The sequence below is a fragment of the Salvelinus alpinus genome, chromosome 2, assembly GCF_045679555.1.
Source record: "Salvelinus alpinus chromosome 2, SLU_Salpinus.1, whole genome shotgun sequence".
Taxonomy (NCBI): domain Eukaryota; kingdom Metazoa; phylum Chordata; class Actinopteri; order Salmoniformes; family Salmonidae; genus Salvelinus; species Salvelinus alpinus.
The window spans coordinates 124,029,358-124,051,873 of NC_092087.1; the positions used below are offsets into that span (position 1 = coordinate 124,029,358).

General features: G+C 45.4%; 1 protein-coding gene across 5 annotated transcripts in view; it reads right to left on the bottom strand.

Moving 5' to 3' along the window:
- The window catches only part of LOC139568653 (potassium voltage-gated channel subfamily KQT member 5-like), a 135,361-nt gene extending 113,187 nt beyond the window's left edge, over positions 1-22,174 (bottom strand). For 2 of the 5 annotated variants that reach the window (XM_071390628.1, XM_071390632.1), the window contains exon 1: positions 20,787-22,169. In XM_071390628.1, the coding sequence (XP_071246729.1) occupies positions 20,787-21,133 (347 nt within the window). In that variant the 5' untranslated portion in view covers positions 21,134-22,169. Of the gene's footprint in view, positions 1-20,786 lie in introns of all 5 variants that reach the window. The other 3 variants (XM_071390627.1, XM_071390629.1, XM_071390631.1) reach the window with 3 other exon arrangements.
- Positions 22,175-22,516: the final 342 nt, after the last annotated feature.

The following is a 22,516-nucleotide window of genomic DNA, read 5'->3' on the forward strand; positions in this document are numbered from 1 at the left end:
CCGGATGAGCCACCCAACCCCCTACGAAGGAGAATAGTCCCGACACACCCTTGTCACCCTCACCGGACGAGCCACCCAACCCCCTACGAAGGAGAATAGTCCCGACACACCCTTGTCACCCTCACCGGACGAGCCACCCAACCCCCTACGAAGGAGAATAGTCCCGACACACCCTTGTCACCCTCACCGGACGAGCCACCCAACCCCCTACGAAGGAGAATAGTCCCGACACACCCTTGTCACCCTCACCGGACGAGCCACCCAACCCCCTACGAAGGAGAATAGTCCCGACACACCCTTGTCACCCTCACCAGACGAGCCACCCAACTCTCCCTCTCCCACTCCTCTGTCTGCAACTACTTTTCAACTTCTAATGGACTAACAACAGCAATAACACTATAAAAGTTTACAGCCCTTAATTAGCCCACTGTAAAAACATTAGCAACTCCCACGGAGCGAGGAAAACACAGTGTTAAAAAAAGCAACCTTCACTTTTACGGCGAAGATCTCCTGTGACAAGTTCTGCTCTCTTCAGGCACCCGCTAGCACAAATGGCTTCTTCATTCCCCATAACATCTCGCTCACAAAATCTACTCTCCCGAGTCAAGCTACCGCTATAGAAGTCTTAAAAGAGTATAAGTCTATTACATTGAAGATGATACGTTATATTGCATCACTAGGAAGAGGAGACATGCTATTTTATTCTTTAGGTCTCTGATAGGTCCTCAGCTGCCAGTTATTAGGAGTCTGAAACAGCTGCTGGGGTGGAAGTTGTTTTGATTGATGTGAAGGTTATAACTCTGTCAGTACTAGGGAGAAAATACTGGCCTGGTCCCCAGTCTTGTCAACTCATATGGTAATTGTCACGCTAAACACTGTGATGGAAAAGGAAAGAGGTTTTCCCTGGTTGCGCAATTGGTGACCCCAGCATGTGTAGGTTCTCTTCCCGGGGAGAGTCCACCATCTGGGGCTTGAAGAGGGTCAGAGGCCTGGCCCTTGCCCCTGGTTCTCCTTCTGCTCTAGCAGACAGAACATAAGGCCTAAGATCAGATGTCTAGAGAGAGAGAGAGAGAGAGAGAGAGAGAGAGAGAGAGAGAGAGAGAGAGAGAGAGAGAGAGAGAGAGAGAGAGAGAGAGAGAGAGAGAGAGAGAGAGAGAGAGGCAGGGCTTTTTTCTACTTTGTGCATCGAGGAGCTCAATGTATGCATGAGGCTGAGGTCACACATTCTCATTCAGAAGTCATTATATGATTGTATTCATGAAGAGCTTTAGCAGCCAAAAGAGACACGCAATCTACCTGTGAAATACTTTCCACTGATGATTCAAGATTTAATCTCTAAGATTTCCCTCTCTGCTGATTGATACACACATATAAATTACTAACATTGGAAATTTGAAGCAATACTTGTTTTGATATATATATATATATATATAAAATAACACTTCAAACAGTTTTGAAGTGAGTTTCAGATGCACGAAGCTCAAGTTTCAGTCTACAATGAGGCAGCATCGGTGCTACCCAGAGTTATTACCCAGAGTTATTACCCAGAGAGGGGGGTTGACACGGGGAAAAATAATGATGACACACTATTTTCATCAGCTATCCCCTTCTAACATATAACACCCCCTACAAGATGCTAAGAGAGACTTCCGCTTATAGGGAGTGACAGGGAGTCATAATCATCACACTTAAAGGACAGGGGGCAAGGAAACAAGAGCTGTCAGAATGGTCTGTTTGGCAAGAATACTCCGGAACAGAAACAGTCACGAGGACCGTCAGAATGGTCTGTCTGGCAAGAACACTCCGGAACAGAAACAGTCACAAGAGCTGTCAGAATGGTCTGTCTGGCAAGAACACTCTGGAACAGAAACAGTCACGAGGACCGTCAGAATGGTCTGTCTGGCAAGAACACTCCCAAAGTCACGGAACAGAAGCGGAACTGGACAAACACCCAGAACCCTATTAAGAAGTAGTCATAGGAATCCAGCCTCAAAACAAACGACAACAACAACAAAGGTCTCTATAAGTAGGCCAATGTGGGTTTTGTGACAACAAAGGGTGCCTGGGAAGTTGTTTTCACCTTGTGTAAGCTTGAGTCCTTTTTGCTTAGAGACTGAGTTTCAAAGGGCAAGGTTGTTCTAGAAATGGCGTAGACGTGTTAATATACTGTATAAGACACAGAATATACTGTATCATAGTCATGATAGTCAGAAAGTCACACAGTAGGTGCCGTCTTCATAAAATTGGGATGGTATTTTTTATAAGTGATTGAAAGGCAAATGGTGCTTCCAAAAATGGACCAGATGTGTGAAAGTACTCCATCACCTACCGATTATCTGAGAGTCAGACAGACACATTGACACATATTTATTAGAGTTTTTTTTTTTAACTGCCATGGCACTGAGTCATGGAAGGTCGACGAGGGACAGAAGAACAACTATATTCAATATCAGACAGTCAGACACTTACCTAGGCGCATCGGAGGACAGAAGTCTTCATATATTCAGTATCAGACAGTCAGACACTTACCTAGGCGCATCGGAGGACAGAAGTCTTCATAAACACGTAACGGCACTTCTATTAGTCATAGAAGGTTAAGGAAGGACAGAGGACGAACTACCATAATCAGCAAGACCAGGTGAAGAAACAGCTGCTCAGGCCAAAAGATGACGCAATTGCTGCGGGTGCAAGTGTTACCTAGGTCACTCAAAGGTTAACGCAAAAACAACCCCTGTTTGATCGACACTAACAATCTCTCCAGTTACGAATACGATGTCACAAAAGCGTCAGCGATGTCACCCCTCAGCACTTTTGCTGATCACAGCACTAATAAAAGGCACATTAAGCAGCAGGAGAAAGGGGACGAAGGAGAGAAACAATGACAAAACAATGGCAGCGTCAGATCAGAGCGAACCGTCTAGAAAACCGAGCATCAGCACATTCCAAGGCAATTAGGTCACAGTGAAGACCCAGTTCTTCAGATCCGATGCGCCCGTTTTCCCCCCGGCACCGACAAGGCCCTAGCTAGCCTGTTAGCACGCTGAGGCTAATGTGGAGTGACTGTGGAGGGGCGTGTAGCAGACGTGTCTGTGAAGGGCCAGGCTGGCTGGAACATGTCCTAACAGAGAGAACAGACGTATCAGTGGAGGGCCAGGCTGGCTGGAACATGTCCTAACAGAGAGAACAGACGTATCAGTGAAGGGCCAGGCTGGCTGGAACATGTCCTAACAGAGAGAACAGAAGTATCAGTGAAGGGCCAGGCTGGCTGGAACATGTCCTAACAGAGAGAACAGACGTATCAGTGGAGGGCCAGGCTGGCTGGAACATGTCCTAACAGAGAGGACAGACGTATCAGTGGAGGGCCAGGCTGGCTGGAACATGTCCTAACAGAGAGAACAGACGTATCAGTGGAGGGCCAGGCTGGCTGGAACATGTCCTTACAGAGAGAACAGACGTGTCAGTGGAGGGCCAGGCTGGCTGGAACATGTCCTAACAGAGAGAACAGACGTATCAGTGGAGGGCCAGGCTGGCTGGAACATGTCCTAACAGAGAGAACAGACGTATCAGTGGAGGGCCAGGCTGGCTGGAACATGTCCTAACAGAGAGGGTAACAGTGAGGGAGCAAGGTAGGGCAGAGGAGTAGCAGGTACTGTATTAGAGAGTTGGACAGGGAAAGAGTCTGAGAAAGACAGTGAGAGAAACAGGCGGATGGACGGACAGATGGACAGCGCGCCCACACGCACACACACACACACACACACACACACACACACACACACACACACACACACACACACACACACACACACACACACACACACACACACACACACACACACACACACACACACACACACACACACACACACACAGTGAGAAAATCATCATGTGAAAGACATCCATAAAACAGCATTCCTAATAACTCGCCATCTACACCAGCAGTGATAAGTTCAGGCTACTGAACGAAGAGTGTATTTCCAGGGAGTGGAATGTTAAGGAGCCTTCGTGACAAATGACCTCTTAGTCAGACAGGGATTTGGCTGCAGCGTAAGTTATCTTTGTCTATATTTTATTTCACTCGATGAATAAAAGACTAAAAGACTCGAATGTCACAGCGCAAATATGGCAACTAGCACAAGGAGCGGCAGAAAGCAGATATGCAAGCCTTCACATTTTAGGGATTATATCTAAATATAAATTGAACATCAATCTCTCATTAAAATATGTTTAATTCTCCTATAAAAACCAATAGCGACGACCAGTTTTCCATCTCCGCAACAACTGCCAAGAACAATCATTCTATTTCACAATCCTCACCAGGGATTGTGCAAATATAAAAGTTTCCAGAAACCTCAGTCAGTGGCAGTCAGTCAGTGGCGGTAGTTCTGCCTGAGCCCAGAACACTGCAATTATAGTATGAAGAGCTTAGCACTCTTTATTCATTGCAATGAGTTTTTCTCATTGGGAGATCGTGAGAGACACTGTGTCTATTTCTCTCTTACACAGTATAGTCAATGAGGCATAAAATACATTTAAAAAGTGACATGTGATCATGCTTATGTATGGTTTTATCTCTACTGTCTAGCTATATGGGATTTGAATAGATTAGAATAGAGCTGTACGTAACAGACAGGGCTCTATCCATTAGGCAACAATACAGTAATACTACTGTAGTCAACCAGACACTCTCTCCCCCCTCTCCCTCTGTCACCCCCCCTATCCCCCCTCTCACTCGCTCCCCCTCACCCTACCCCCTCTCTCCCTCTCCCTTTCTCTCTCTCTCCCCCCTCTCTCCCGCTCTCTCTCAGCCCTATTAAAAGCATAGTTGATAATATGAGCCCATTTAGTGGAGCTACTGTATAGCTATCTCAGCCAGCACCCACACACTCACACAGGCACTGCTATTCAAACAAGCAGCTGTTGGGCGTGTCGCTGCCCAGTTGCTCAACACACACACATCAATTTGGCTTCCTTCCCGGGGGTCAAGCATCGCTTTGTAAAGATGAACACGGAGGAGTTGATTTGTCCAGGCTAGCGGTGAGCGGTGAGCGGACATGAACGGGCAAACAATAGCAAATAAGGCGCAACCTGGGCCGAGGTCCATTCTGTTCCAACTGTATAGTTTATGGAGAATAACTGGCAGTAATCATGGCCGTGATTTACAACGTTACGAGGATTGATTTACAACGTAATGGGTTGTTTATGCTTCAAAAACATGATAGTTAAATGAAGTGAACTCTAACACTTCAGAATACTTTTAGGAGGATAACTGACACTTTAATGAGGTGTACTGTGATGTGATTACGAAGGATTTACAACTGTGGAAGGATTCTTGAGTGTCTTGACGTTTCAGCTAAATGGACTGAACCATAATACTTCAGAGAGGGGGAGAATAATCCAGTATGGGGTGAACCATTGGATGTTAAAGGCTCTGTTTTATGTGTCCCTCCCCCGTTCTTTCCTTGCGGTCCCTTGGATGCCGATTGGGGTTGACAGTCCAGCTGGCAGGACACACTACACACAAGACGAGGCTGCTGCTCTCACATAAACACACACACCCGTGCACATACACACACACACACACACACACACACACACACACACACACACACACACACACACACACACACACACACACACACACACACACACACACACACACACACACACACACACATACACAGTTACTTTCAGTTAAAAGCATATCATCTCCAAAGTCCCAGTCAGTGCTTACTGAGAGCAGGGGCAAGCCAGAGAGCACACACAGCTATGGAGAATGGCATTGGCAACCCTTCAACTCTGAAGGGAAAGTCATAGCTCGTGGATAAAGAGTAGATGGAGAACATCATGACACTCACACTGATAGACAGCTGATCTATCCAGAGAGAAAATGGCAATAGCAGAGTAGTAGAACGATTTCAAAAGGAAATATAAAATATATATAATATATAAATATAAATATATATCACTGCATGTCAACAGCCTGTGTAGGATCTCTCCCCTCTCTCTCATTATCTGTCTCTCTCTTTTCCTCTGTCTCTCTCTCTCCCCTCTCTCTCATTCTCTCTCTTCATCTGTCTCTCTCTCCCCTCTCTCTCATTCTCTATCTTCATCTGTCTCTCTCTTTCCCCTCTCTCGCTTCATCTGTCTCTCTCTCTCCCCTCTCTCTCATTCTCTATCTTCATCTGTCTCTCTCTTTCCCCTCTCTCTCTTCATCTGTCTCTCTCTTTCCCCTCTCTCTCTTCACCTGTCTCTCTCTTTCCCCTCTCTCTCTTCATCTGTCTCTCTCTTTCCCCTCTCTCTCTTCATCTCTCTCTCATTCTCTATCTTCATCTGTCTCTCTCTTTCCCCTCTCTCTCTTCATCTGTCTCTCTCTTTCCCCTCTCTCTCTTCATCTGTCTCTCTCTTTCCCCTCTCTCTCTTTCCCCTCTCTCTCTTCATCTGTCTCTCTCTTTCCCCTCTCTCTCTTTGTCTCTCTCTTTCCCCTCTCTCTTTCCCCTATCTCTCTTCATCTGTCTCTCCATCTGTCTCTCTCTTTCCTCTGTCTGTCTCTCTCTCCTCTCTTCCTCTCTCTCGCTCTTCATATGTCTCTCTTTCCCCTCTCTTTCATCTGTCTCTCTCTTTCCCCTCTCTCTCTTCATCTGTCTCTCTCTTTCCCCTCTCTCTCTTCATCTGTCTCTCTCTTTCCTCTCTCTCTTCATTTGTCTCTCTCTTTCCCCCTCTCTCTCACTCTCTCTCTTCCTCTCTCTCTCTTTCCCCTCTCTCTCTTTCCCCTCTCTCTCTCATTCTCTCTCTTCATCTGTCTCTCTCTTTCCCCTCTCTCTCTCTCCCCTCTCTCTCATTCTCTATCTTCATCTGTCTCTCTCTTTCCCCTCTCTCTCTTCCCCCTCTCTTTCATTCTCTCTCTTCCTCTGTCTCTCTCTTTCATTCTCTCTCTTCCTCTGTCTCTCCAACCTAACTTAATTCATACAGCTCTGTGGATAGATGGCAACCCAACAACCCAAATCCAACCCGTGTGGTATTTCTAGCAAACTTTCCCTAATTTCGAAGGACACAAATAAAGAGTTTCATTTTGGTTGGCTAGGGTAGTGTGTGATTATCAAGCTACGGCTGGGTCTGTGGAGTCTCACTAGTTTAGTCCGACCGAGAGGTTATAGTGTGTGCGTGTGTGTGTCAATGTGTGCGTGCGTGTGTTTGGGTGCTCGTGCATGCGTGGGTACCTGTGTGTGTGTGTGTGTGTAGAGGAAAAAGCTCTGAGAAAAAACACAAGGTTGACCTGAAGTGTGGTCCACTCTTACAGGACTTGAACTTTGACCTTGTTGATAGAGGGGCCTGAAATACACCCCAGGAGAAAAAGCAATGTCAAAAGTCAATGGAACTTGACGAACCAAAAGTGTGGTAAGATACAGGTGAGCCACAATCCTTATAGAGGAACCATATTGTATACAGCAAAAGCCCTATGTTATGCGGCACCATACAGTAAGCTAGCTAGGCAACCAACCAATAGGGTCGATATAGATATCTTGTTGCCCAATGAGATATCAAGACAGAGAGCTAAAGCAACATTCTCAGCTGCCTCCGAGGCTGCTGGGAGGTTTTCACCGAGCCGAGCCATGGAGGGTCGGCCGTTCAGTGAGGTTGTTCTATCGTTCCACCTCTTCTCCTCTCTGTCTCTCTAGTCCCCCTCCTCTCTCTCTCTCTCTCTCTCTCTCTCTCTCTCTCTCTCTCTCTCTCTCTCTCTCTCTCTCTCTCTCTCTCTCTCTCTCTCTCTCTCTCTCTCTCTCTCTCTCTCTCTCTCTCTCTCTCTCTCTCTCTCTCTCTCTCTCTCTCTCTCTCTCTCTCTCTCTCTCTCTCTCTCTCTCTCTCTCTCTCTCTCTCTCTCTCTCTCTCTCTCTCTCTCTCTCTCTCTCTCTCTCTCTCTCTCTCTCTCTCTCTCTCCGTCTCCACATTTCCCACAGTGAGTCTTTTTATGCCCTCAAGCAGGAGCGCTGTGTACAACCTCTCTTTATTGGCTAGGGTCACGGACAGTTGCCAATAGCAACCTCGATTTCGATGGGGGTGGTGATGGGGTGGGGGAATTGGTGATGTCAGTTTGGCTATTTTGGAACGCAGAAGAAATAGTGTTGAAACGGGCGGCGTGGACATGGCGAGAGGGAGAAGAGGAAAGAGAGAGGGAGGAGAAGGAGGAGAGAGGGCCGAGGGCCTGCAGTGACAGAGAGAGAAAGAGAGTTCTTTCATTTCAGAACATGCTGTGCAAACAAGCTTCTCTTGCTTATGCACACACACTGATATGCATGTTCAATGGGCTGCTTCTAAGCTTGTGATTACTCATAATAGCAGCAGGATAAACAGCTAAAGGAAGTAACAGGCACTGAAGGAGGAGATACATATTTTATACTTCCTCAGTCTTTGGTGTTTGACTCATAAAATGAAAGACTTTCATCATCCTCGTCAACTGAAAGTGAAACCTGATTCATCTCCCCAATAATAACTGTGATTAAGTTCCAAATTTCTTTACACATTTTTAAGTGAGGTTTAGTAAACACATTTTTAAGTGAGGTTTAGTAAACACATTTTTAAGTGAGGTTTAGTAAACACATTTTTAAGTGAGGTTTAGTAAACACATTTTTAAGTGAGGTTTAGTAAACACATTTTTAAGTGAGGTTTAGTAAACACATTTGAGGCGTACACTCCAGAGAACAAAGGGCTCCAAAAGAGTTCTTCCGCTGTCCCCCCTGGTTCCAGGTAAAAACTCTCTTGGGTTCCAGGTAGAACCTTTTTGGGTTCCATGTACAGCCCTCCGTGGAAAGGGTTCCACATGGAACCCAAAACGGTTCTACCCGGAACCAAAAAGGGTTCATCAAAGGGAAGAACGCTTTTAGGATCTAGATAGCACCTTTTTTCCTAAGTGAGTAGTGCTGCTGACATGCTGTAGTATGACAGAACAGAGCAACGTGTCCACCGACCAGCACTGCCTTCCAGTCTAGAGGCACTAGAGAGAGCCAGACAGCACATCTCTCTCTTTTCCACTTTCTAGTTGTCTTTCCTCTATGTTGCTCTTTCTCTCCCACTCCCTCTCTCTCTCTTTCTTTGTACCTCCCTCCCTCCATCATCCCTGCTCTCTCCCCCCTTTCCCTCCATCTCCCTCTCAAGGTGGAGGGGACACCAGTGTTGGTGGACAGGCTGTTTGGCCAGCTGTCGTGGGGCCTTGTGGGTAACACATGGAGGTCAGAGGGCTCCAGATACTGTGGACACCACTACCGGGGGACCAACCTGGCTCCTTCTCCCTCTCTCTCTCCCCCTCTATCTACTGCTGCTCTCCTCTCTCTCTATCTGCTGCTGTCCACTCTTTCCAGGAAGCGTCACTCTGCCTGACCCCTGCAGGCAGCAACACCGTTAGCTAACTGGACACTGATGTAGACAACCTACTGCCGTTGGATGGCTCTCCCTTAAATAATGCTGACCACATCACAATGTTGACCGAGCCTACGTTAGATAAGACGGTGCTGCATTAAATACTATGTGGGCAACCTGTAAAGATTCCACTAAGCTGCATTTTAAAGGCCTGTAGGCCATTTTTATGACTAATTGAAGACAGAAGTATTTGACCCAAAGATTGTGTAATTTGCAACCGCTAGGGATACTGAACCCAAAGTAAACCTGTGTGACAAATGAAAATCCAATTAAAAATGAATAACAAAATAAATCCAAGAGAGAGAGGGGGGAGAGAGAGAGAGAGAGAAGAAACCAAATCCTTAAACATATGAATCCCATGTATTAGTCAGCAGCATGTTTTGATTCCCTCACTGCTATGCCAACTCCTCCGTTGTTAGTGTGGTCCGGCAGAGGATGCTACTGCCTGATGATGACATCTAATCACCAACAAAGGGCCCCTGGCAAACGGGTCCCGGCTTCAACGCTGCTCGAGGTGCACATAACCCATGTGACGTGAAAATGACCAGAGTGACGGAATAGCTCTACTGTGTGCGTGTGTGTGTCGGGTTGGTGGGAGTGGCTGTGTTACTCTTAGAGGGGGGGAAATGGACGTCCACACTTAGCTTAGTCGCTAAATATAGCGCTACAGAGGGAAGCAGTGGCGACCCGGGCACGGCTAGTGGCTAACTGTCTCCCATGGCTAACTAGAGTAGCTTTAGCCTAGCGGTGGGTGACAGTGTGTCAGCTGTTTGGTACGAAGAGCTATACTGGCCAGATGAGAGAGACATTAGAGTGTGCATTTTCTTCAGCCTACCACCCCGTCTAGTAACGGCCTTAATGGTTGCTATGGAGATGACGTACTGCACGCTGAAAATGTCCCTTTTCACGTTGAGGATCTCAAGAAGGTTTTGAGGGATGGTTGGGTTTACTTACAATCCAAGCAGGAGGTCGAACGTCTTAGCTTCTTTGATCTATTGTGGAAAGGCCTATGACACATTCTCCGAATCCCTTAAAATCCCAAGTTATTTGTCCAAATCTCCACATAACACTCTCTCAGACCAAGGACAGAAGGAGCTCAAGCTCGTCGTAGCTTTTAAGTTCTATTTTGGATATTTTCCAATTTGCCAGTAGACAGCACTAATAGCCTCAAAAAAATGGGTTATTTGTCCAAATACGTCCAAATCCACATAACATGCTGTCAGACCGAACACTTAGCTCCCGGAATGAGTCAAGTAGCCTCCCCTCCATCCATCCATCTCCCTCAGAGGCTAGCATCTGCTGGCCCCATTTCTCCCCCATGTGTGTTTAAAGCTGGAGGAACAGAAACAACAACATCAACACAGTAAAGGAGACAGCTAACAAGACAACAAAGCCAGGAGAGGACAGATAGCCGACGCACGTGCTCCCTCCCTAGAGCTCTGCTACCCGACCCGAGCACGACATTATACATCGGGGATGATTTTTTTCATCACTAACCAGGGAATGGGTAGGGCTGTGGTATCACTAAATTGATCACGTTTTGAAGCTGAGCCATTTGCTCTGCTGCTGTACAGTCCAATCTGACGATCATATCATGGTGTCAGAAGTGCTTCAACCAGGGCACATATAAAACAGGAGAAAATAATAACGTTTTGTCTGAGTTTAGAGTGACGGAAAAGTAGCTAACAGCTCACTGCTCTCTCATGTCTCATCACTGAGCAGCCCAAGCGGAGCCGTTGCTATGGATACGTACAGACTCAAAGCAGGCGTGAGCAGAGTGCGGGCGAGTGGCAGACAGAGAGGAGCAGCTAATGGATTTACTAACGGAGGAAGTTATTGCTGACTTCGGGTTTCAGGCAGGGCCTTAAATTTGGCAGCATCAGGCCCGGGTAAGGCCTGAATGTCGCCAGCATGGGTACGGCTCAGGCTTAAAATTCATGCACGTACAGGGCTCTATTCCTCACTCCTTGCTCAGAATGTCTGTGTCCTCGCTATGGTAGTTAGTGCTAGTCAATATACTTAGCCGCTCATGCTAGCTTCCACGGCTGTGCGTCGTGACAGCGACTCAAACAAACAGTATCTCCATCGGCTATGGGGGTAGTGAGGAGAAACCCCGTTGGCAAAGGCAGAGTGAGGCTTTAGCCCAGAGAGAGGGACAGCGATGGGGGATCTCTGCAGTTATACCCGACTAGCAGCGGAGAGTATGTCATCGAGCGGGATTTGTTTTTTTGTTGTTGTGTTGGTCACAATGGGAGATAAGAGGAGAAGAGACATAATATCAAAGAAACATTTGGGGTGGAGAGAAAAGAAGGGAAGGAAAGAGAGAGGTGGGTTAGTGAGAGAAACAGATGGGAGGATTTACAGAGAACAAAACGGCGAAAGAAAGAAAGAATGATCAAAACAGAGATGATGATGATGGCAAAGAGCTGGGTAGTGGGGTACTTTTCTCAGTAGACCTGATACTGATGGAAAGCCCAGATATGACTGGCTGTGCCCGTTACACAAACCTCCCATGAGTTACACAAACCTCCCATAAGCAAACTGAAAGTGAGCCTCTACGTAAAACGACAAGATCTGGGTGTCATTACGATCAAACAACATCGCACAGCTTTCTCAGAACCTCAGAAGGTCATGTGGGAGGAAAATGGTTGAGTATTGATTTAGGTAAATGAGTGAGGTTTATTTGTTAGCTAAAGCAACGTACCGCAATGCGCCTGTGTGGAAGTGCCCTGTGTGTTTCTATGTTTGCGGCTAGGCCATCTCTAAAAACAGTTATGTGGGAACTCCCTCAGTGCAAACATAGTACTGAAATTAGACACCTGTGTTTCGGAGGCTATTCATAGTGACTCACATAGGCATATAGGGCTATGGAAGTGAATGCACAACTACATGCTAGAACCTGTACAATGTACAACTACATGCAGGTCGGGATAGCTGATAATATTACATTTCCTAAGTCTGATGATTCGTGTGAGAGTCTGACAGGTTTTCAACAAGCTAAGTTCAAGGGGAGTTCATTACAGAAGTAGTACTGGATCTTCAACTCAGTGTTTGGTCCATCTGATGTAATCTTATTTCATGAATCATCAAAGTGGGATGATTTGTGTGTGTGTCAGACATCTGAATTTACCTAGTCCAAGGAGAGTCCTTGATTAAAACATGTGTGATACAGAAGCAGGCTATGCAGAAAGTCAAATATAAATGTTGTCGACAAGGAGAGCATGTCAAAAAATATATATATATAAAGATTTAAATAAGATTTAAATATAATTAGCATGTTAAAATGTTTTGTCACACAAGCGGAATGTTTGGCCACTTGGGTGAATGAATGGGGAGAACATTTCTGTGTCTTCAGAGCACAAGGCTCTAACATACTCCCCCGCCTGTGCTCTTGTTGGGCCCAACACACACACACACACACACACACACTTGCACACTCCTACTGCATACGTCTCAAGCAAGCAGTGGTGTAAATTGCTAAAGTCAAAATAATTTAAAGTACTATTTAGGTTGTTTTTTGGCGTAGCTGTACTTTACTTTTTCTATTTTTGTCAACATTTACTTTTACTTGAATACATTCCTAAATAAAATAATGTACTTTTTACTCCATACATTTTCCCTGACACCCAAAATAACTCGTTATATTTTGAATGCTTAGCAGGACAGGAAAATGGTCCCTACTGCCTCTGATCTGGCAGACTCACAAAACACACATTCTTGCTGGAGTGTGCCCCTGGATATCTGTAAATAAAATAAAAAAAGAAAATGGTGCTGTGTGGTTTGCTGAATATACGTAATTTGAAGTGATTTATTATTTTACTTTTTGATATTGGGGTGGCAGGTAACCTAGTGGTTAGAGCGTTGGGCCAGTAACCGAAAGGTTGCTAGATCAAATCTAGATCAAAGCTGACAAGGTAAAAATCTGTCGTTCTGCCCCTGAACAAGGCAGTTTACCCACTGTCATTGTAAATAAGAATTTGTTCTTAACTGACTTGCCTAGTTATATAAAAATATATATATTTTAGCAATTACATGTACTTTTGATACTTAAGTATATTTAAATCCAAATACTTTTACTCAAGTAGTATTTTACTGGGTGACTTCACTTTTACTCAAGTATGACTATTGTGTACTTTTTCCACCACTGCAGACACGCTTCCTTACACACACACACACACACACACACACATGTTCTGGCCTTGCTTCAACCAGCCGCCGTCTTCTCTGCCGTCAAGTGCGTCTGTCTGACGCTTCTGCTTTGTGTCACGCGGGGTCCTTGTGACTATCAAAACACTCTGTCCTCTTTCAAAAGACACCCCTCTCTTAACGACATCTACACATCTTACTGAATCACACCGCCGGACACAGTGTTTACTGGCTCTGCGGCGCTGCTTCTGAATTACTTCACCTTCGCCTGACTGAGCGTGTAGACTCACGCTTTTTCCATTGAGTCAGAGAGCTAGCTAGTACACACTACATATGACTTCAATGGGAAAAACAAGGGAGCGTGTATGGGATCTTACTGAATCTATTGACATTGGTCTGGGTTGGTTAGTCAGTGACACAATGTACTGCATGCCATGTTTTAATGAACTTGAAATAAGTTTGATTTGATCTGTGTAGGCCGAGGAGCGGCCATTACACTGACAAAGTGCAAAGCGTAGAATGTGAATCGTATTGGCGCCATCACATCCATTGCAGTGTGAGTCAGTGTAGTATGGGTGCATGACGTGGGTCTTCTTCATTGGTGTGTTGATGAACGCCGGTTTGCTCGAGGCGGGAGAAGCCGGAAAAGGACAACATGGCAGTGGAGGAGGTTGATTCCAGGAAGAAGAAGATGTGGCATTTCGACGTGTCAAATTGAGTGACAGATGAATTGCTTACAGCAGCTCAAGGTTATGTCTATTTGATCTCAGTTTTATTAAAAAAACTTAATTTTTATAGATTCTGCATGAGGAAAAGACTTACTTCCTCAATCATAGTAAGGGGTGAGATTGCAAAAAAATACAGTCTTGCATAACACCTTGGGGTGTGATGCACAGAAGGCTTACTGTCAGTGTTATACCATTCATCCAACATCCACCACAGATTCTGCAACCACCACCCTGGCCATACTCGGTAACGAACACCCTCTCTGGCGAGCTCTCATTGGCTATCGCTGATCACCGTTCTCAAAACTTGTCACTGCACCTCTCACACTACAAGAGCATTGCAGATTTTGTGTTGATAAAATAAAACATGTTTAAAAACATCGAGAGGTCTGGGACCGCTCAAAGACAAGATCGGTAGCCCTCATATTGCGTCTCTGATCCGCTAACTTTAAACCAGCATCGGTGACAGCCACGCGCCTCGAGTAAGCATCGACATGAGGATTTTGTCTCTGTTCTCAAAAACTTGTCTGGGACAGGTAAAATCGGGACCAACATCATGTAGTGGACACCCGGCTTTAGCCGTCCCGCATGCCAGCGCAGGAACCCGACGAGGCGGAAGGTTCCATGTGCGTATCCATTTCCCCACGCTTTCCTGCCCCTGACATACTTGCAGGGATAAGATCTCGTTAATCCAAAGGTAAGATGAATGGCGGCACTGTGTGTCTGAGTGGTAGGGGGAGGAGTGGGGGCACCAGAGGGGGGTAGGCAGAAGGGAAACGAGTCCCCGGCGGGCAGTGATGCAGTCAGCTAGGCACAAAGACTGGCTGTCCTGCTCTCCCTCTCACAAATTGGAAAATGAAATGGATAAATACATACAGTGCATATCCTGCTTTGGCTCCGTATGCTATCTTATATCATCATGAAGTATTTGAGACTGTGATCGTAATCTTCCATGATCTTATGATCTTAAACCTTGTATAAAAATGGAAGAATTTAGTATTTGAAATTGTGATCTTCATCTTGACACTTGTAGCGGTCGTGTCGTATTAGGGTCCCACCCACTGTTGTTCATGCGATATGGATATATTTGCATGTAAATGGCACGGTATGCGTGCTAGGTCAAAGGTCGTAGAGGTAGAGCATGTCAATATGGAGGGTGTAGATCTGGATACTACTAGATTGAAGCCTTGACTAAAGTGCACTTCAGTCTTCTGTGCCTGTCCCTTCTGTTTTGGCAAGGAAAAGGTGAAGGACCCAGGTGGATGAGTGCTAGTCAGTACCGCCTGGAAGCATGGCCAGGGACAAAGGGGAACTTCTGTGAGTTATCAAAATGCTCACTGAAATAGCCAGGCGAAAATGCATTACGAGACATTGGAATTGGAGTAAACAGAAAAACAACATGTTATATTGGACTCAATCATCAGACTGAGAATCCAATTTGGTTCAGGGCCAGGGTACCGTCTTGGTTTTTAGACATACTGTACTAAAATAATGTGATTGAGGGATTGGGGATTTTTTTGGAACCCATTTTTATTGTTGGGGACTAATTACTTATTTACATGTCTGAACAAAATAAATGGCAGAGGGATTTTGGGCAAATCCAATTATAAATGACCAATTACTATGACTTTCTCCAAGGAATATTTGTGAAACGTATTAGTGAAACGTAGAAAGGGCCCCAGGTATGTGAGTCATGTAAGTAGAGCTTCAGAAGAGTCACTGGAGCTTTTACAGGTGGGATTGACTGGTTAAAGTCCCCTCTTCAATAACAACCCAAATAAACAGTAGTTCTTACATAATGCCTTCTTAAAAATGAAACAAACTGTATGAAAGGCATTTCATATATCCTGATTCATTTATCATAGTATTGACATTGCTAATGACCCGGTGACAATTGCGATCACGTGTCACAAGGAAATCTGGTTGCCTTTACCTGTCTGCCTTGTTAAACAACTGTGATTTGAAAGACCTCAAGCTGAAAAATATGAACATGCTTATGTACAGTATAGCGCAGACATAGCATCATTTCGAGTTTGATAGTCTATAATAAATCACCAACATTTAGTTCCATTGGATTTCTTAAAGCTTATAGCACAGTGAATAAGCCATTCAACTGTATATTAAGGCTAACTGTTGCTCCTTCACACCAACTACTACAGATGACTCGGCAAGCATAAAGGCATTCGCAGTATAATCCATTACCAATCAGTCTCAGTATCATGATCTATAGTTGAGCGAGGTCGAGGGAGGGGGGGGGGGGGGGCTCAGATATCCTTCATATCTATTACTCTACTATTGCTCATCTCCCCAGGGCTGAAAGAAATCCCTCACTAACTTCCCAGCCATGATTCAACCAACCATGCGCTCCCAAAGAGACAAGCTTCTGCAGTCGAGAATATGATCAACAAATCTGGCCTATCAGATTCACGGGCTCTAATAAAAAAAAAACAATGCAGTAATGATGTAACCACCCCACCCCTTAGTCGCCTGAGTTTGATTTATTAGGATCCCAATTAGCTGACGCCAATGGAGACAGCCAGTCTTACTGGGGTGCGGCACATGACGAAAAAGAGATTACAGACAAAGTACTTTACAATTTACATACGTTTAAAAACATTAACATGTAGTGTGTGTGTGTGTGTGTGTGTGTGTGTGTGTGTGTGTGTGTGTGTGTGTGTGTGTGTGTGTGTGTGTGTGTGTGTGTGTGTGTGTGTGTGTGTGTGTGTGTGTGTGTGTGTGTATCTATCATTTACACATAAACTCAGCAAAAAAAGAAACGTCCTCTGGCTGTCAACTGCGTTTATTTTCAGCAAACTTAACATGTGTAAATATTTGTATGAACATAACAAGATTCAACAACTGAGACATAAACTGAACAAGTTCCACAGACATGTGACTAACAGAAATGGAATAATGTGTCCCTGAACCAGGGGGGGGGGGGGGTCAAAATCCGAAGTAACAGTCAGTATCTGGTGTGGCCACCAGTTTCATTAAGTACTGCAGTGCATCTCCTCCTCATGGACTGCACCAGATTTGCCAGTTCTTGCTGTGAGATGTTACCCCACTCTTCCACCAAGGCACCTGCAAGTTCCCGGACATTTCAGGGGGGGAATGGCCCTAGCCCTCACCCTCCGATCCAACAGGTCCCAGACGTGCTCAATGGGATTGAGATCCGGGCTCTTCGCTGGCCATGGCAGAACACTGACATTCCTGTCTTGCAGGAAATCACACACAGAACGAGCAGTATGGCTGGTGGCATTGTCATGCTGGAGGGTCATGTCAGGATGAGCCTGCAGGAAGGGTACCACATGAGGGAGGAGGATGTCTTCCCTGTAACGTACAGCGTTGACATTGCCTGCAATGACAACAAGCTCAGTCCGATGATACTGTGATACACCGCCCCAGACCATGACGGACCCTCCACCTCCAAATCGATTCCGCTCCAGAGTACAGGCTTCGGTGTAACACTCATTCCTTCGCCGATAAACGTGAATCTGACCATCACCCCTGGTGAGACAAAACCGCGACTCGTCAGTGAAGAGCACTTTTTGCCAGTCCTGTCTGGTCCAGCGATGGTGGGTTTGTGCCCATAGGCGACGTTGTTGCCGGTGATGTCTGGTGAGGACCTGCCTTACAACAGGCCTACAAGCCCTCAGTCCAGCCTCTCTCAGCCTATTGTGTACAGTCTGAGCACTGATGGTGGGATTGTGTGTTCCTGGTGTAACTCGGGCAGTTGTTGTTGCCATCCTGTACCTGTCCCGCAGGTGTGATGTTCGGATGTACCGATCCTGTGCAGGTGTTGTTATACGTGGTCTGCCACTGCGAGGACGATCAGCTGTCCGTCCTGTCTCCCTGTAGCGTTGTCTTAGGCGTCTCACAGTATGGACATTGCAATTTATTGCCCTGGCCACATCTGCAGTCCTCATGCCTCCTTGCAGCATGCCTAAGGCACGTTCACGCAGATGAGCAGGGACCCTGGGCATCTTTCTTTTGGTGTTTTTAAGAGTCAGTAGAAAGGCCTCTTTAGTGTCCTAATGTTTCCTAACTGTGACCTTAATTGCCTACCGTCTGTAAGCTGTTAGTGTCTTAACGACCGTTCCACAGGTGAATGTTCATTAATTGTTTATGGTTCACTGAACAAGCATGGGAAACAGTGTTTAAACCCTTTACAATGAAGATCTGTGAAGTTATTTGGATTTTTACGAATTACCTTTGAAAGACAGGGTCCTGAAAAAGGGACGTCTCTTTATTTGCTGAGTTTACATGACCAACTAGGGGGCGTAAAATGGACACACTCTCTTCAGGGGATCATAAAAAAGGACAGCCCCCTCCAGAGATGATGACCCCAGACACGATGACATCACTGAGCAATAATACAGTGATGCTTTGTGGGTAGTAAGAATATTGTTCTCATTTCTTACATTGCAGTGGGTAGGGAAAGAATGGTCAAATAATGTATCTATACTGTACTGTATCAGAAACACAATACACATAGGCCCACTGGTCTTCTGCATGGCTCAATGGCACAATGATGAGGCATGCTTGGAGGAACATGATCAGTTTGATACACTGCCTGTCAATGCAAGGAACTGTGACCCCACAATTGATCTGCAGATACCCCCAACACACTAACACAAACTAGCTAAATCTTCCCCTATGACCCCAGAATGTTGATTCTCAAAACACGCTCAGCACCCTGCTCTCATCCACACCCACTTCCTTCCTCCAGCCAGGCGCAGAGAGACAGACAGTGATAACAGCACTGTCACACGCGGGAAATCAAATGCAGCTGGTCGCCTGGTCAACAAACGGAGGCCATCTGACGGAGACCAGATGGACAGAGACACCGAGGCACAGTGAAGATTGACTCTTTCCTGTATCTGGTCTGGAACCCTTCAGGGCCAAACAGAAGACTCATATGAAGTACTAGTATGCTGAACTCATATAGAAGTGATGTAAGCCTATAGAAGCAGAACTCAAGTACTTGCTTAATATCAACACTGTAAGGGCCCTGCAGAATAACCCATACACAGTGCTTATGTAAAGAACTCGTATAGAGGTGGTACACAGAACTCGTATAAGGTGTGCTCATATTAATGTATATAGTGCTCATTCTCATCACCTACTCAACATTGTAGTCTGTTACAAAATATGTTTGTTTGTGATCATGTACTGATCATTGTAGTGTATTCAAGGTTTTAAAAGGCTTCTAAAGCTTGTGTAATTTCCACATAAATGTGTCAGACCTGATTAGCCCTATCGAAAAATGTATCAACCCTTACAATGTTTTTTATATATAATAGACATATCCACGTACAGTATATACACATGGACTCTACAAGGTGTTGAAATTGTTCCACGGGGATGCTGGCTCATGTTGAGTCCAATGCTTCCCACAGTTGTGTCAAGTTGGCTGGATGTCCTTTGGGTGGTGGACCATTATTGATACACAGGGCAAACTGTTGAGGGTGAAAAACCTGGCAGCGTTGCAGTTCTTGACACACTCAAGCCAGTGCACCTGGCACCTACCACCATACCCTGTTCCAAGGCACTTAAATATGTTGTCTTGCCCAATCGACCTCTGAATGGCACACATACACAATCCATGTCTCAATTGTCTCAAGGCTTAAAAACCTCTTAATCTACACTGATTGAAATAGTAGATTTAACAAGTGACATCAATAAGGGAGCATAGCTTTCACCTGGAAAAACCTGGTCAGTCTATTTCATGGAAAGAGCAGGTGTTCCTAATGTTTTGTACAGTCAGTGTAAATATCCACATAATTATTCACATTTCCTGTTGATTCTTGTCCTGCTGTGAGAAACTGAGTCAAATTTAGACACTGCATCTGTACCGCTCATTGTGTACAATGTTTACTTCACAAAAGCTCTTGAATAATTTGCACAATTCAACAGTGTGAGTCAGTGTGAGGGGGTTTTTAAATTCAGAATTAGCTGTAAAATTGGACAGTAAAGTGGTACTGGGTTGTTTTTATGGATGAGATGAATGTATGGACTCCATTAGAACCAGCCAGGGGTTTATTTCACTTGACATTTCTCTCTGCATTCATTATTGGCATTCTGAGTAGTCTTGGTAGGCTATACACCACATCAACTTAATTGACCAGGGGTTGGAGATGGGTAGGATCTAGCACAAATAAAACAGCAGCGTATGATTGTCTGCTATAAGTGTTCAGTTAATCTGTCATTTTTTTAAATGAGATATGGTAAAAAAATACAAAATAAAAGAGAATGACTGCCTTTTGGAAAGTCCAAAACCGATTGAAATTATAATTTCAGATCATCATCAGATATCATGGCCCCATTCTTATTCAAATTAGATGAATTTCCAAGAAATGTGTCCAGACATGTATCGTGGTAGAACTCTTTCGAGGTGGACGCAACAGGTGGACACAAGCGCTTCTGACCGATGGCGGAATAAAACAACTGCGCCAGAAGACTTCATACCATGCAGATAGATGTATGAAATGTTTCACTTACACAAACGCATGGTAGATGAACGCCCAGGCTCGTGGTCTCTCCAGCACGTTGTACAGTAAATTTTGCAGCCTTCGGTAACGGACATTTCTCCGGCCGCTCTGAGCGCTGTATATGAGCGGCTTCCCCAGCAGGCTGAGCCGGGCTCCCTTGTTTCCCCTCAGGCTCTCCGAACCCCCGGCGCCTGTAGCACTGGAGGCCGACAGCAAACCGTCCCCAGCACTGGCGTTGTTCATCATCCTTCGGCCGGACTCCACATCCTTCAAGTCATAGACCTCGGCGCGGTGGCCCGGAGAAGTTTTCATCCAGAGCCCCGTGCCGCCTTCATCTCCGCTGTGGTTGCGGGGCATGGCATCACCAGGGCGGGCATGAAGTGCTGATGTGCAAAGGTCCTCTGGGGCATGCGTGGCTGTCTTGGAGGTGTAGATGTGGAGCTCTCTGAATGAACAGCAAATTAAGTATTCCAGCTCCTTGGAGTTAGATATGAAACCATAGCCAAGGCACGCTGTTTAACGCGTCTGTGTTTTGACCGCCCTCTTTCGCCCTGTCAACCATCAGCACTCCACACGCAGTGTCGGGTTTTCCACAGCTGTGTGTCGCCTGCGCGTAAACGAAATGCACTAAGCCCGCAATTCTTCAGTGGGCGCGTCTTGAGGTCCAGGTCCAACAAATTGTCAACACTATCCCAGGTAGTTTAAAGGGGAGTTGTAGTCAGCACGACCCGGGTGAACGCACTCGACTCGTATGGTTTTGCATAAACACAAAGGAAGTGAATTTCTCCGATGAAAGGCGACTTTCTCACCAGCGCGATGAGCTCAGCCTGTTGCTTCCAATATAAATGTCAGCGGCGGAGGCGCCCCGCGCATTAAATGCTAAATAGAACGCACCACACGAATTGTTTCCAATTGAAGCATTTATCAACGTACTGATGATGACAATTCCGTATCTTCAGATATTTTCGAGTCAGCATATCCTCGTTCTCTGGAAACTGGTAGTAGAAGCTCAGCTAGCTGCGGAGTCCTTATTGATTGAGAGATGTATCATTGTCAATTGAGCGCTTGAAACACAAGTCGCACTGAAAACCACGATTTTATTCAGTTGGCACTCAATTTCCCTTTAGGCAAAAACGATGCAAATAACTAAAGTGAAAAATTACGAGACGCATTTGAATGCTCTACCAAGTAGGCCTAGTCTATAGCGTAATGAATTTTCCATTCAGAAGTGAAAATATATTCCATTCGATGGAAAAATAAACCGCAAACGGTATGACATCTGTATAAAATATCTAGACTACAGTAGTTTACACAGATGAAAAAGTCGTTCTGAATTCCACATGCCGGCGCGCCACCCAAAACGACATTAGACTATAGCAAAAATAATCATTATGAGCGTCTCGGGTTTATTAATAATTATGTGAAGAATTCCTACTTATTAATATCCCCTCTTCCCCCCTCTCTTATTTCTCTGTCTGCAGCTACTAACACCATGACCACGTGACATGGCCCGAAATAAAATACCGAGACACGGTGCTGTATAATAACCCCCACATTGGATAGGTTGTTATGTCTTATACATTTCCCAATTACTTAAATGATAGACTTGGTTGATCTTCCAACAGAAATAGTTAAGAAATGAATGGGGGGATGGAGAACTTGGTTAGTTCATTTTGTTCAACCAAAAACAGACAGATCCATTGTTCATTCTTACTGAATGGTCGATGCTGCAAGATATTG